The 17,335-nt window shown below is 28.7% G+C and overlaps 1 protein-coding gene across 2 annotated transcripts in view; it reads right to left on the bottom strand.

Moving 5' to 3' along the window:
• The window catches only part of LOC129959053 (Kv channel-interacting protein 4-like), a 117,322-nt gene that overhangs the window by 70,643 nt on the left and 29,344 nt on the right, over nucleotides 1-17,335 (bottom strand). For both annotated transcript variants that reach the window (XM_056071846.1, XM_056071847.1), the window contains exon 2: nucleotides 2,396-2,696. In XM_056071846.1, the coding sequence (XP_055927821.1) occupies nucleotides 2,396-2,498 (103 nt within the window). In that variant the 5' untranslated portion in view covers nucleotides 2,499-2,696. The remainder of the gene's footprint in view (nucleotides 1-2,395; nucleotides 2,697-17,335) is intronic.

Raw genomic sequence — 17,335 nt, 5'->3', positions numbered from 1 at the left:
GCTTCACGGCATCGTCTGCATGTCAATATTATATTAAATTTATATAAATGAATATGCAATTTATATAAATAAATATGCAAATCAAGTTCTAACAGGGAGCGAACATGAAAGGCTATATTTTCCGCAGCAACAAATTTGCTAATTTGTTCAGTACAGTGAAACTCCAGCTATCCGAAACCCACTTTTACAGATTTTCAATCATCTAGGCGAATTTCGGGAAAAGTACCCCCTCCCCTTAAAAATATTGAAAAATTGGAAAATATTAGCAAGACCACACTCAGTGGCATTGATGTATTCTTTCTCAAAAGTATGAATGTATTTTGAATATTGAAATACGATACTTATACTTGTATTGCTCAAATATAATTTTGATATATATAAATACAACTATGTAATGAGTTTTCATACATTAACTGTTAGTTTCCAATTTAGAAAAATCTCATAGTATTCACATTTTTCTTTAGTTTATAAATGTTAAACTGAATTTCAAGAATTAAATTCTTCTGTTTTTTACTTAGGGATGCACTGAATGCTAATTCTTATTGTCTGTTTAAAATATTACGTGAAAACTACAACGTAAATGTAATGAATTGCTTAGGGTTGTTCCACTCGTCTGCGTGCAGAATGTACTGCGCATCTTAGTTAAAGAGTGCACAGCCTAGAGAATGTGGGTCAATACCTTCTTTTTCTAGGTCTGCTAAAATGGCTTGAAAGCTTAGCACCAATGAACTGTGCTTGTGGATCATTACATTAGATGTTAATATCCTTTTGTTGACTTGTTATAACTGGAATTATATTTTTATTAATATGTTATTTATATTTTTATTAATATGTTATTTATATTTTTATTAATATTCTATTTTTATTTTATTTCAAGCAGATATTAATTTAATTAAACTTCAATTACAGTTCAAATTCTTTGAATTCATCAATTTTGAAGCGTTGCATAAATGCTTTCACAGATATTTAAAACCCGTTGCATAAATGCTTTCACAGATATTTAAAACCCGTTGAATAAAAGAAAACGCTTTTTCTTAACAAAATTATTTTGGTTATTTATATGACTATTGTTTTCAACTCAACCTAGGCGAAGACCTAGAAAAGAATCAATTTAGTACTAAATTCAATTATTAAAGAGATGTATATTTGATATTATTTTATAGCTAAAATATAATTGTTTATTTAATGAAAGTCAACAGTGTCTACTTCTTCATGTAATTTTTATTTTAAAAAAATAATTAACAATGGATAGTAAAGAAAAATGCGTGATTTATAATTAATACAATTCTATTTTTAAAATATTTTTTCATAAGGCACATTTTAATAAAGGAACTATATAAATATAAAAGTTGTAACTGAATGGCAGAAACTACAAAATAATAATAAAAAAAATATTTATCACATATCAAAATTTAGAAAATCCACTCCATAAAACACAGAATTGTATCACTTTATTTTAGTTTAAGAAGGGGAAAAGAATTAAAAAATGCAGTTAAAAAGCATATTTTTAAAAACAAAGAATTTCAGGACTTATTTCCATCCAATATAGTTCCATCCAATATCGAAAATAATAAAAAGTAAGCTGAAATTTTTTTCTAATTCTTTTTACAGAAAAATAATAAGAAAGGTGTTAATTGGAGTGTGCTTTTACAACAGCTTTTCAGATACTCTAATGCAAAAGAAAATAAACTTTATGTATTTGACATTTTAAACTCACAAAGAACTAATTTAATTGATGACTTTCTGGAGGTAGAGAACATTCGATGAAAGGTGAAAAGAACCCAGAAAGGTTAACGGACCTAAATTATATACAGCTTGTTTGAGATGCTTTCAGTCGAGTTATTGTACTAAGTTAATTCCTTCCAGAACCCTCCAGGCGCAGCATAGTTAAATTTGACCTTTAAGCCAAATAATAATAATAATAACCAATTTTCCCAAACCCTTTTTGTTGTTAAAAATCAAGTTGTTATGATGATGGGGTTTGTTACTGTAACAACTTGAATGATCTGTTGTGAAGCTTTAAAAACTAATAACTTAAACGGTAATAACAGGTCTCATATTTCAAAATTTTTTGTTTTTAGAAAGAAAATTGAAGATGTTTTCTTACTTAATTTTTATTTTGCTCTTTTTTGGCTCTTTTTTTATTATTAAGAATGTGCGTGCAAAATTTCATTACAATATATCCACCTTATATTTGAAACGTCACTTTTTGTTTTGAACCTCTTTTGTATACAAGTGTATGTACTGTTGTTCAAAATTACTGTTACTGCTATTAAATTTTTAAAATAAAAGAAAACTATTAAATCGGACAAAATAATTCTCGATTTCTGAAAAATGAAGCCAAATATTTCTGAATAATGAAGCCAAAATATATAAATGAAGCCAATGTGCTCACCTTCTTGATCGCTCAGTTTGTCGACTGACATCTTGGTTGAAGAATACTGTTTCAGTTTAGGTTCACTACTAGTAGTGGCGTTACTATCCCTTCGACTAGTCATTGCTATGTCAACACTTTAGAAGTTCCACATATTTTAAAGAGAGTTGCTGATTGTCAGGATAAATTAAAAGATGCAGCATCAATTCAATATTTATATCTTGGGCTTGTCCAATCAACGAAGGAAACAACTAAGAGTTATTGCACTTAACTTGGAAGTTTCGATTGTCGATGAGCAATAAATTGAGCAGAAGAAGGCCATCTAAAAGAGCAAAAAAATATTCAATTAATAAAAGCTGAAATAATTTTAAAAATTAGGAATTTATTCAACTAAATAATTCACTAATATGTTTTGTAAAGACCAAAATATTAGGTCCCAAAATAAAAATTTTACAAAAATATGTATCAAAATATGAGGACTAGAAGCTTATCAACCATATTTGAAATCATCTACCTGATTTTGTGATATTTTTGTAGTATGATGATTAATCTTCTCTGCTGTACCTTTAGATACAGCAGAGAAGATAGATTTTCACATTTTATGCAGTTTTTAGCCAAAATATTGCTCTAACTCATGGCAGTTCAATTTGAGTGATATTGTAATATCAAAAGGCAACAACTAATTGACAATATTTCATTTTTTGTCAGTATTACTCTTGTTCACAACCTTTACGAAAGTATTCATGCAATGGATGAGACAAAATACTGCAGAAATGAGGATCTGCTGTTTTGGAGGAAAGAGGATCATAAATACATCTCCTTTTTATGATTTTCTTAAGATTCCTAATCGATTTGTTACAGTTAATCTCTTATACATTGATTTATTATAGATACTTTTTAATACAGTTAATCTCTTTTGAATATTTTATTTAAAGCTTTCACGTTCTTTTAAATATATCAGAAAGTGAAAAGTTACTCTAAATTAAGGATTCATTCAAAATAAAAGAGAAAATCAATAACCACCAGAAAGCGGGTTCCGTTTTGATAAATTCCACTATGTAGATTGAAAAATAATTGGTTCACCCCTTCTTTCAAATAAATATTTCGATTTGAAATTTTTCTATTCTTTTTCTCCCAAAAAATCATAAGAAAAGTCACGAAGTGAGAGAGCTATTAGTGAAATGCATGAGAAAAATGACGATATCATCAAGAATAATAAATGATGATTATAGAAATTTGCCCTAAATGTGTGCTATTGAATTTTCCTTCATTTACAATTTATCAAGCTTAAAATAAGAGAATTTATTCTTGAAAATTATGCGTTTTTGACAAAATAGAGAATCTGGCCATTTTTTGACTGATTTAAATGTTAACAATACAATTAGGTACATAATATTTGGTAATATAAATTTTATACTTATTTAATTGCACAGTAATGAAATCAATTTTGAAACAGGCATGTGAGAATAAAGGATGTAAGTTCAGAAAATGGAATGTCATTTATATCTGTGCTTATTCGTTATTAAATAATCATGAAGACCTTTTAGCACACAGACACATTAAAAAAAGGGAAAAGAAGATATCTGCCGATTCTTGAGAAAGCACTTTGGATTTATCTAAAAACAAGTTTGAAGATTGAATTCCCTTCCATATTTTAATGAATTATTTCCCCCCTATGATATCAACAGCTTTCTAACTGTCACTTTATTTTTAATGTTCCCAAAACTTCAACCTCTTTTCATGTTAACTGCCGTCCAACACTGATGTATATGTTTCGCCTAATAAGAAATGGTGTTGTATGAGACCATGCATTATCGAGCGTATTTATATAAATTCAAATATGCATCTAAATTATAACTACGCATACTCCCAGTCATACACTGACCGGAAACAAAATCCCAATACCAGGAAGCAGTTGTGCAAGACAAACAAAATAAGCGATTCTAATGTCACATGTTATTTAAATAATTATTTTTCTTCGCTTCTCGTATTTGTATTACATAAAAAAGAAAATACTGGAATTTCTAAAATTTCGATTCCAGAACTGTTAATTGAAATTCTAGGTGTCTTAATGTTTCAAAGCCCCTAAATTACCTCTAAACATTTTTTGGAAATGATACTTGCCTATTCATTTATATCTGAATATGATAATTCAAAAGTCAGACAGCTAGAGGAATAAATTCGGCCTAACATGTAACCCTTCAAATTATAGATCTGCATCAGATTTTAGATGAAATTCATCAAAGAAACTCTTATCCATACGTATTCTATGTGTAATTTCATAGTCATCCTAACCTTAAAGAAAACGCTATTGATCATTTTGATCGAAACAAAAACCAGATGGGAAGAGTTTATTTTAAGTACTTCTTATTCATAACACTAATTTATTCCTTTAATCCTTTAATTGTTTTATTTTATTATTATTTATTTCATTCTATGACTTTAAATGAGTTTTTTTTAAATGTTCAGTCTCAGTTCCTAAATCTTTATGAAAGAAAGTAAGAGATTTAGCAAAAATAAGTGAGAAAATTATTTCAAAATTTTCGTTAAATACATTAATATTTAGTGATTTTTAAATTGAAATTTTATTAATAAAAATAACTTTCATCCAATCAAAAATCTAATAATAAATGTATGTTATTCAAAATTAAAAGAAAAGTGCGTTACTCAGAAAACACCTCCACGATTATACGCGTTTAACAGAAAAAAAATATGATTTAAAATCTTCAACTGTGCACCTATTATTAACATTTATTATTTAACATATATGAAATAATATAGAATTTATTAAAACTTTTGTTCGATCAATTAAATACAGTAGACTCCCGATTATCCGCGCCTGCCACACAAAGTTTTTTTTTTTTTTTCTTGACTGATTTTTTTTAAAAAGGTGCAGTTTTACAGTTATGCTTTTGTAATTACATAATAAGTACTGTTTTAATACATTACAGTATTAAAACAGTACATATGTAATTATTTTTCTGTGTATCCTTGACGCCTCTCGTAAATACAAAGCACTTTTCTGTTTCATTAACAAAATGCATTTCAGGTTAGTTTTGAGTGATATACTAAAATATTAAGCGTTAGTTAAACCTTTCCTGCTGTTTATTTGACGTTTTATTGTACATAAAAAGATTTTTAAAAGTTGGAATGACTATTTTCTTTTTTGCTATACCCGTTTTTAGCTTTTTTCGGATTATCCGCGATTTTTGTTATCCGCGGCGGCCGCGCCACCCAATTCCGCGGATAATCGGGAGTGTACTGTATTTTTAATTGCTGAAGATGTGTCATAATCATCAACGTCGGTTTGTCATTTTCCTCCACTTGAAGCATTTCACACTCAATTACTCACTATTCTAAGGAATAATGTATGTTGGGTTTTTTTCCCCACCTTCATTACAAGAAGCTTTTGGCAGATACTCACCAATATTATCACCTACAGTTTCTGCAGTGGATGAAGAGATGCTAAATTGAGTTTTATTGTTTTATTAATGAATTTTGAAAAGCATAAAATTTCAAAGAATTCAATGTTTCTTCACTGTACTTAACCCTTAAAGGGCTATTAAAAGTCTCTATCCTGTTTTACTGTTGTCATCTGAGCATGCATTTTTATCATGGAGTGTATTGTGAGAGTTGAACTAGAGTGCTGTTCAGAAAGTGTTGAACAGTTGTTTGAAAAGAGAGGGCCAATAAACGAATGAAAAAACAAAAAATGTTCTTTAATATGTAAAGTAGTGTTCAGAATTTTTGCAAAAAAATCTAATATCTAACCTTAAAATCTAACCTAACAAAAAAAATCTAGCCTTATCTCTGTCAGGCTTCAAGTAACAGTTTTTTTTTTTTTTTTTGTAAATAATGGAAGCTGTCATTATTATCTTTATCAATATCTTTACTAACTTCTAAAATACAAAGTATCCATTTTCAAAGCACTTTTGATTATTAGATAAAAATCATGCTCATTTGCTTGCTTCAAGCAAAAACTTCTTTTTTAAAATTTCATATTTAACATATTTATAAATTCTTCTTATTTGATAGAAATTTTCCTCATCGACCCATCAATCATAATATGACGGTCTATGGTTTTAATATCTTTTGCTGCATCTTTTGGGTAACCACTAAAAACTATTTTGCCTCTTTCATTAAAATGTCTTTTAGCATATTTACCACATTTCATTAAGGACCTTTCTTTGCTGCAACACATGAAGCAGCGGAAATCCAATATCAGCATGACATACTGAAATGAAAATGATGACTTGCGAGTCTGACGCAATCTTCCTTCATCAAAGAGAAATGATGGAAAAGGAGTCGAGTCAAACTCTAATTATTATATTTTTTGAGTATCTATTTGAAAAAATGCATCAAAATTTTAGGAGATATTTTTTAAAAAAATTATCTCACTATTTAAAGAGATTTTTCATAATGAATTTTTTTCTTGAGTGTAGAACCCTTAATTGGCATTACTCGTTTTTTCCATAAAATGTAATACCAGCAAAATTATTAACAACAGTTTTTGGCAAACAAACATTTCCGATTTCAGGAGCAATGAGAAAAAATTTTTCTTTCATCTGTTACAATACCATTGGCCATAGAAATCAATTACGTGTTTCAATATGAGTCTCCAATTTTATGTCCAATTTAATTATTTAATTCAGTTTTGGACTAAAATATATATTTTTACTTTCATTGTTTTCCTACAGCTACCTGTTTTTCTCTGCAACCGGTTTCATAACAGAAGGTGTTGAATAAATGTAAAATCATTGACTAAAATTAACAAATTATTGAAACTATAAGTCAGAACTAATTTTCCCTTATTTCCTCACTAGCTTGCATTCTATATCGAAGTGTTTCAATTCTGATGATAACTTTTAACATATTTATATTTGTCTGAAGAGAAATTCTATTGAAAATGCTTCTAAATGAGTGAAATACTTACCTCCCCCATCCATTCTTTTTCAAACTGAAAACTGCCCATTCATTTGCAGAAATAAAAAGATGCGGAAGGTGTTTCCCAAAAGAATTTCATTTCTTATTTTTGGAATCGTGAAATCGCCACGCAGGGTAGATCCAGTGAAATGATATGTGAAGGTAGGCAGATATGTTGACTTCGGTTACCATGGGAACGGAGGATGAGTCGATTTGCAACGGATACTCGGGAGCGGCCTCAAAGGGTGTTCAAGGAGATCGATTCATGTTTTTTAATTACATTCATCATTGCTTATTCGTTAAAAATTTCAATTCTTATGAATTGATAGGTACTTATGTATCACTCTCTTGCGTTTCATGTATCATCCATCATAAGAGTGTTCCTTTCTACGAAACCTGATTCATTTGAATTAGTTTTATTCTTTGATGCAAAAATTCTTAAGGCATATAATTTATTTTGAAAATAATTATTTAAATAAAAAATGTTAATATACTAAATTTTCAAAATGGGCTAAAAAGTATGAAATAATTTCTCCCAGACCCATAGAGATTTTTCAAATTTTTAATTTTTGAAATTTTGAATCACGAGTTTTCAGGACAAACCGTACGGCGTTAAAAATCTGCATAACACTTTTCGAAATTATTTTATACTTTTTAGTCCGCTTTAAAAACGTAGTATATTTAAAAAAAAAATTATTTAAATAATTGTTTGCTTCTTTTTCATGTGCATTGGGCTATACACCTCTCTAATTTTCTACCATTTCATCTAAAATGGAAGATTAATTTCAACCAGAAAATAATTAAGTCTCAACTAACCCAACAACAAACTTACTAATACGAAGCACGTTCGGAAAAATTATGCGGACAGAAAAAGAAAAGTATGATAGTTTTGTATATTTTTACAGAATATATTTAATGATTTACTTAATATATCGGAGGATTATTCAATAAAGAATTCTTTAATAAAAAAATAGTGCTCTACAATAATTTCGAAAACATATCCAAATCCACTAGATTAAAGCACTCGAATATACATTTGCAATTTTGAATTATAAATGATCAAAATTTGGAATTTTTAATGTGAAATGAGAGCACTAGTTTTTTTCAATACATTTTCAGATGTTTGACAACAATTCTTATTTCAAATTAAACTCTTAGCAGAAAGCACAAAATTTTTGTAGTTTTAAAAACATGAAAGGATAATTATATCGGTTTTAAATTCAAAAGCAAAACTGTTTTTAAAAGAAAACACACGAAAATGGTGATAACAGTCTAAGATTGAAAATACTACTTTCCTAAGTGAAATCCGGCTTTTTGTGAGATTTTATATCAATTCTTTAGTTTTGTTTCAAATTATAAACCGAACTAATTCACATAGTAAATCACAAGTAGATGATGAATTATTCATTTAAATAGTATTTATAAAATTCTTAGTCCCTATAAATCTTTTATTTTATAAATATGTAAGTATGTAGACATTTTTTTGTTTGCATAAAAGTGTTTCACTTACTTACGGTGACTTTGGTTTGATTTATATGGATAATCGCATTTTTTTTTCTTCAAATAATACTTCTTTTTTTGTGCCTTTTTAACTTGAAATAAAACTGTATTTCAAATTCTTTCTATGATGTAAAAAGAAATTTAAATCATTATTTGAGAAGTGATAGAGAATAAATTTATTCCATAACAGTTCTGCTATTAACAGATTTCATTTGTATAATATTGAAGTGTGAATTGATGTACTCTCAAGATGTTTATTTTTAATCTTTAATGTGTGAAGGCAATTATTTCCATTTTCGATTTTGGAATTAACTAATCTAAAAAAATTATTTAAACGATCACATTTTTTTGAAGAAACATAATTGCATCCTCTTGTTTAAAAATAGCAACGCATTACGTTTAGAAACTTCAAATGATATATTTGAATCTGGCATCAAATGACTTGTTAGAAAAAATGAAAACAAAAATTGGTTATTTATAATGCTGAGCGTTAATAGGAACATGTCGTTTGTTCTTTAATATAATACAACATACTAGTATTATGTATGGTATTATCGGAATTCAACTGTCTCGTCCATCTAATTAGCTATAAAATTTGAAAATTCTGTACAGTAATATTATTGCAGTAATATTACAGTAAAATAATTTGAAACTAAAGATATCCGTCGGAGTAATTTTCAGTTGAAATTTCTAGACATAAATAAGCGTTATGTTTAAAAATGAAGATTCGAACACTTGATGAACCAATTGAACACTTAGTGACTTTGATAAACTAAGTAAAATCTTTAAAAAATATGAACGCTTAAAAGGTTCTTTTGGATGAAAGAATTATTTCTAAAATCAGAGATGAAATTCAGATGCATTGAGAATAAAAAATAGATCATCTTCAGAAATGCGACAATTTAAAATTTGACAATATATAAATGAAATATGATGCTGAAAAACTGTCAATGAATGCAGTGCTGCCACTATTCAACTAAGCTTCTTATTTCATGATTGAAGGAATTTGAAGTACAGCTTAATTTCAAGTAAAAAAGTATAAAAATAAAAAGAGGTATTATTTGAAATTAAGAAATATGATAACCCTTATAACCAAACCCGCATTTGAAAGATAATCGTGTGTTATCAGAAAACGTTTTATATCTATTTTACACTGACAAAATGAAACATTTATTTATTTTAAGCTTCGTCAGCTGTTTCATTCTACTTGTAGTCCTAACTGAATTCATTGAAAGATTGGTTCGGCTTATAATTCGAAACAAACGAAAGCTTTGATACCAAATCTTTCAAGAAGTCATATGTTATGTAGCTCAATATCAATAAATACATTCATAAAAAAAAGATCAATTTAATTTCAATTGAAAGGAAAAAAACCTTTCTTGTTGTGAGTAAACCACGAAGTGTCCTTTATATCCTGTTGTTTATTTCTCTCCCCTTCATCTCGGTTGGAGAGAGCGTAAAACTTTCTTCTGGAACGGCAGCAGATCACGGTAATTAAAAAATTATAACAATTTAGTTAAAACTGTCAATTCTTAAACCAATAACATTGAAAAAAAATTCGTTCACTTTAAAATAGGGTAAAAATGATTTTTATGGATTAATTCTTTCTGAAGTTATTGACAAAAAAAATGATAGAAAAATCAGAAATTGATTTAATTTTTAAAAGATTAAAATTTTAATGAAAACTTCGGAAAAGGCTTCAAGATATACATTTCAAACTTTCATAGTATAATTTTCATAGCTTTAGATTCAGCTATCTGCTCTGTAAATCGCCAATATATAGATAGAAACTTATCTTTATTAGTATTAGAAATCATGAAGTAATAAATCAGAGCATAATTATATATCCTTCATACATTTTAATCATTTTTTTCTTTCAGATGCCTTCGCAAGTATTTTTTTGATACTTTTTGATACTTCTGAAAAGAATAAAGGAGACGATATGTAAAATGAGTGAGTAAAGATGAGAAGAATGTCTCTTTGGCAGAATTAATCGACGCCCATTAGCCTCGAAACAGTAACAATTCTGGCCTTCAAATAAACAGTAAGCCTAAAACCTATAGATTCAAATCCATCACCTTTGTGCATAATATTAATTCAACAAACGGCGAACTGTATGTCTTGCCACATTCCAATTCTTTTCAGGGAAAAGTAAGAAAAAAGTTGAACGACTTTGCTCTTTGAAAAATAATAATAAAAGTCCTCATAACATGAAATGAAAAACAACTGTCTTTCTTCAAAAAGAATTGTGGGCGATGACTGACGTAAAATCCATCCATTTATTGATCTTGTAACCCTAGTCCGTTATGCAAATACAACTAAAAATATTTTTGTTGTAGAATGTACAAAATGTTCTTAAAGAAGCATGCAAAATGCGGAATTAGAGCGTAACACAAATTTTTTAGAGGTACTTTCATGAAAATTTCAATTTATCCTTGGCGTCCCGAAATAGACGTCTGCTCAAATTTTTGAGATCTCGGAACCTAAATTTAAAAAAAAATCATCTTAACGTAAAGCGCTCCGAGATTGCTGAACTAATCGTAACTAAACGAAGAACTAAAAATTTTTTCAACAAGAAGTACTCGGTATAGAGAAATACAAAGAAGTTGAAGAGTAGTAGCTGTATGTGTCAATGACACGCAGCACCTTTCTCTTCATGTTTTCCAGTATAAGATATAATTTATTACTGGGAATTCTGAGTTAACTTCTCTTTTTTATAACTTAAAAACTGGAGAATTTACACTTTACTCTTATATAAAAAGGAAAAATCAAATAGGACATAATGTTTATTGAAATGAATATTTGAAAGAAAACATTCCAAATGAAGTTGAAGAACTCCACCTTTTCTGTAATGGCTGTCCAGAACAGAACAGAAATAACACGGAGATGAATATTACTGTGTTAACTGTTTCTGCTAGTTGTCATTCTAGCAAGAACACGATTGGAAAACTTCATTTAAAAGAACCACTATTTCAATGATTTATTCATGATTTTGGTTCAGTTAAAAGTAAAATCTGTCATTTAGATAAAATGGAAGTTTTGCAATCGTATGATAATTTGACAGAATCCTCTAAAAATGTAAACAAACTCAAAGTAAAAAATGTCACATATTGATGTGAAAAATGTGTTGACCAGCCTTCTTTAAAAAAAAACTTCTCGCTATTCGAAATTGTGAAAAAAAAGTTTTTCAAGAGCAAAAACATTATTTTGTAGTGAACGATTATTATGAATTCCAATTCAGCAGGGAAGAACCAGGATTTGGGGATAACCAAGTCTTGTATCAACATCATCTTAGAGGAATGCTTTCTATTAATGAAGAAACGAGAAAAAAATGGCTCGGCACAATGCATCACGAATCCAGAAAACAACTTTGCTTACCAAGGGGGAAAACTTCCAATTCATATTGAGGTAATGTAGGGTACCAGAAATCAGGGAGAAACTCCAGGGCGCCAAGAATCAAGAAAAAAATGCAGGGCATCAGGGCCAATGACAAAGATTTCTTTAATGAAGTAATAAATTTGTGATCCACAACTACAACGGATAAAGATAAAAAAAACAACCGTGCCTTACTCTCTCACTACTATTGCCTATTATTTGTAAATCCAATAAGACTTTGATGTTCTATTTCTTTTCTTTAATCATAAATATCATAAAAATGCATGCCGTTGTAAGCTAAAATGGAATCGTTTACAAATCCAGGATCATTTTGAAAACGGGTCATCTCCGAACAGTAAAAATATATTCCCCATGCAACCTTCAGCACTATAAATAATTGCTCAGACATTTTTACATCATGAATAATCCCCTTTAATGATAGAAAATGGCTCGTTTAAGTTTGCTGCTAATATTATGGAATAAAATGTCTTTTTATTTCTTCTGTCTAAAAATGGAGATCAAAATGACTCAATCTACTTTTCAAAATGATATTTCCAATTATTCTAATTTAATAATGTTGGCTCATTGAACAGGGTATTCTTTCTGTTTACTTCATTTTGTTCGATTTCATCCAACTACACTTTCTCTGACCTTTAATGGCCATCGAAATGTCATGTATAATTAAATAGGAAATAGAACCAGTATCATTTTCGTATCTTTTGCATCGTTTCTTATCTTGTTTGATTGATTTTACTGTTTCAATGCTCACCATGTGTTAGAGAGGGTTTTTTAAACTTTTATATGCAATATACCTCAAGTATTCAAAACTACCTCTCATTTAAAAATCACAGAAAAATAGCCCCTTTATAATTATCCCTTATAATTATCTTGACAAACCGCGTTAATCATTTTACAATTTCTTCCTTTTTCGTTTTTGCATTTCGATTTATGTTGTGGTATGTTATATAAATGGTGTCCAATCTAATCGTGGCCTTATTGCAATCTGTAATCCGTGGCCCGTAACTTATTTTTAATGTTTTACAGATCGGTATACACTTGGATTTAGAAAAATACTTTAAACGAAGCAGATAAATATATTTTTTCTTCTTTCAGCTAAAATATGTAATGCTGAAAAAATTTTGAAACAGATATTTTTATATAATTTCCCAGAAATATGAAATAAAATTTTTTTATCACCTATCTTAAATAATAAAAAAAATTCTATTATTTTATAATTAAAATTGACAAATTAATATTTTATGTTAACAGGATTTGTATAAAATTCTGTTCCATAGAACAGTCAACAGCTTTTGAAAAAGTAAAATGTTTGGACAAAATTACAATTGTTATTACTATTATTTTATTAATTAAAATATTCAGTGAATATTTAGCCTGAACGCAATAAAAAAAACCCTGCTTGTGCAGTAAAATAACACGATGAAAAGAAGTAAATATTTTCATTACAAAATGAAATGTTATTTTAAATATAATTATAATCAAGAATTTTGAAATTTGCAATTAAAGTCACTGAACTATAGTATTCGTGCAAAATGACTTCCTTTATCTGAAATACAGTAAGCATTCGAGAAACAATTTCTTATAACACGCTTTGGAACATGGCAAATTTATATGCCAAATAATACGGTTCATCAACTCTGCTCTATTCGAGGATTCTCTTTCGTAGACTTTAATTTTTCAAGTAAACCCTATGGAAATAGTAGATTGAATTTAAATCTGGAGATCGCGGTACACTCATAAGAACCTCTATATCCCCTGATATTATTTCCAAATATATTGTAAAGGAAAGTATGCATCTAAGAAGTTTATCAACTGCATCTTCATCATGCTGAAGCATCATCCTTGGCAAATCCCATATTTACTCTTCCAAGCTATCAGATAATGACCCAGATGAAATATCGTATATTTAGCAAACGTTAATAGAGGATAGAGGAAGAACATGCATAGACTATCTCTCTTGGTGTCTATTTGGTGAACAAAAAGAGAAACATAAAATCCGGCAAAACAGAAGGAGAAAGCAGATAGATTCCTTTATTCCGAAAATATATTCCACCATTTCCTCCTCTGATATCAGAGAGGTTGGAGCTTTAAGAATAAAGACTGGGGGAAAGAATGCAATCGAGAAATGCTTTCCAAAAAGGTATTGCAAACTTGAGTTTAAAAGTAGTCGCAGTTTTGGGGTTAAAATTCGCTTCTTAATTCCTAAAGGCTGTCGAAAAATTTTCTGTACAATTATTGTTCGTTATGATAAGACGATAATATCTATAATAGAATTATGCTTTTGTTTTCATTGATTATAAATAAATGAAAATCTCGACCCCCTCCATCTGTTTCTTTTGAACAGGCTAGCGCGTCTATGAACTTGGCCGAGATTTCCCTCCTCCTTATAGTATATCACTTGTCGATGCAAATCCAAAGAAAATTACTCTAGTTATATTATTCACAGCATTTCTAAAGCTTTATCTGTAAACATTTTTTAGAAGCCGTTTCTGAAAACCGTTTGCAAAAGGTAGAATTTGTATAGGATGTATACAAAGAACAAATGAAAAGACTTAATTTTAATCGTTAACTTTATTGAAATTCTGTAACGTTTTTACTAATACACCACTGGCAGAAAAAACTTCTATGGCGGGAAAGTTTACATTCATGATATAGTGCACGCACATAGTCAATACGTACGATGGTATGTCTTTTTGTCCGGTATTTCAGAACAATTTCTTTCCTTCTCTTTGATAATGCATATTCTTCTTTTATCGTTTTAATTAATGGATTTTTATCCGGCCCTTCTATTAAATTCTGTTTCGGTGTTCAGATGTAAACAGTGTTTTTTGACATAAATTTCTTTCCTCTATTGATTCATTCATATTAATTTTCATTCTTTACTGTCTTTCTTTTCATTTAATATTTTTTTAAACGCATAAATAGAAATACAAAAGTTGACGAAATATGACAATACCATCATAAATTGCAGAAATTTAAAAAAATTAATTTAATGGGAAACGTATTGTGAAATATGCGATACTATTGTTCGTTTTAACACCACTTAAGAGTTTAAAAAAAATGCTATCTTACTTTAAGAATCGCTCTTGCCTCTCATTTTCCACTCGCTTTTCACAATTTAAAAACTTTTACTTTCCTCGTCTGTCTAACTGGCTACCATAAAGGTCTCATTTAACGCTTTTCCGGGAATTTTCCAGTTTCGAAAGCATAAAACTCCCTGGAAAATTCTCCGTGATCCGTTTCACTTTACATGCAGAATTTCAATCGGTGTTTCTAATGTTTCTAAAATACTTTCTGGAGATTTTAAAACATAATAAATTGATAACTTCGTATAAAAGATTACAGCATTTAAATGATTTAAAAGATTTTCAACATTCCTAACCATTTTATTTTTTACACATGATTTTGATTTAATCTGCAGGACAAAAATGAGTTATAAAAAAGTCCATAAGGAGTATTAAATATCAAAGCAACCGTGACTTATCTCTAAAACTTTACGACTAAAGGTGGATAAATTAATAAGACTTTAACGTATCATACCACCATTTTTTTAAATTTCTTTTTTGTTATATATAATATTTGATATATTTTTTCGATGGCAATGAAACAGTAATTTAACGTTGCCTAAAAAGCAATTAATCGCCTAGGAAAGAAAAGTAAAGCTTTTGCAAACAAATAAAACAGATGTTCAAAGGCAGAAGCGGCTTTTGATTATGGGAATTTACCAAAATTTTGACTCTTTTTCATAGTAGCTTCGGATTCCAGAAAATGTATCTTTACAGTATGTGAAAATTCAAACTTTTATCTTCTCAATAATATCAGTTTAATTTCTATGCAGTTTTTTTCAATTGTTATTCATTTAAAAAAAAAAAACTTAGTGCAGGCGATCCTGAAATAAAGAAGTTTATATTTGCTCCATTTCTAAGTAACATTTAATCTTCGAACTATTCGACCACCATTTTATTATTTATCTTTTATGTTAAGATATATCTATATACAATATTTTTTTTATTTAAAGTAGCGATTTAAAGATAACTAAAAGAAAACATGAGTGCACCTCTCAAATTCAAACGATAGCTAGAAAAGTAAATTCTTCGTGAAGGAAAGAAATATTTTTTTATTATTGACGAACAAGAAAACATACGAAAAGCTTTTGCCAGAGCACTTGAGCGAAAATCTAAGAGAAAATTTTAGAATCAGGCGAATAAAAATATGTACTCATTTAGTTAATTCTCTTTATTAATGAAAAAGTAACTATTTAATTTGCTGTCTCTCAAAATATTCTTTGTGTTTTGTTAATCTTCAGCATTTGTGAGCCGAATTTATATACTAATATAACAAATATTATTAATGGAGAAAAAGGAGTTATCATCGATTTTTAAAATCACTTATTTCATTTGATATTCTAATTTTAATTAAAAACAATTAATTAATTTTAATTTAAAACTCGGGCAGCTAGTTGTCAAAAAATTGCAAACCCCTTCTTGCAAAAGTATTTAGAACTATTCGCAAGCACAGAGTATCAATAGAAATTAAAAATATAAATTTTTTATAAAAAAAAATAGTGAATATTCAAAGTTGAAGTTGATTTTATTTTTCATAAAACAAATCTTTTTTTTGTTTTGCCTAGACGCAGTACTGTGTAACTGTTTTTGCAAATGGTTATATATTTTTACAAGTATGCAATTTGTTCATACTATAATTTCTTAGCTATTCCAAATTAGATAACACCTCACTATTAAAAGGGAGAGTATTGGTATGGTTACTTTTAGGAATTGTATCTGGTCATGCATAAGTCCTGAAAAGGAAATGAACCTGTTCTAGGATTTCTTCGATTATATTTTATCGTAAGTTACAATCCAAATGACATCCCTCATTTTACACTACATGTCAATAAAGCAAGGAAGCGAGCTGTTCCACCAAAATATGAGAAAATTTGAAACGTTTCATTATTTTCTTGATTTTGCAGCCAAAAGAGAATCTCTGTCATTTCTAAAGACCGGGGAAAGCAAAGGATAAAATAAAATGTATGTCGTTTCTGGCATTTCATTTATATTTAAATCTGCCTCAAACGATATCTCAGTTCATCTTATTTGAATCAGAGTAAATCCAAATCTTGGATTAAGTTTTTCAAAAAACTGCTTC

The sequence above is a fragment of the Argiope bruennichi genome, chromosome X1 (genome assembly GCF_947563725.1).
Source record: "Argiope bruennichi chromosome X1, qqArgBrue1.1, whole genome shotgun sequence".
NCBI classification, from domain to species: Eukaryota; Metazoa; Arthropoda; class Arachnida; order Araneae; family Araneidae; genus Argiope; species Argiope bruennichi.
The sequence above is the reverse complement of the archived record's forward strand: the minus strand, read 5'-3'. Positions and strand labels throughout refer to the sequence as shown.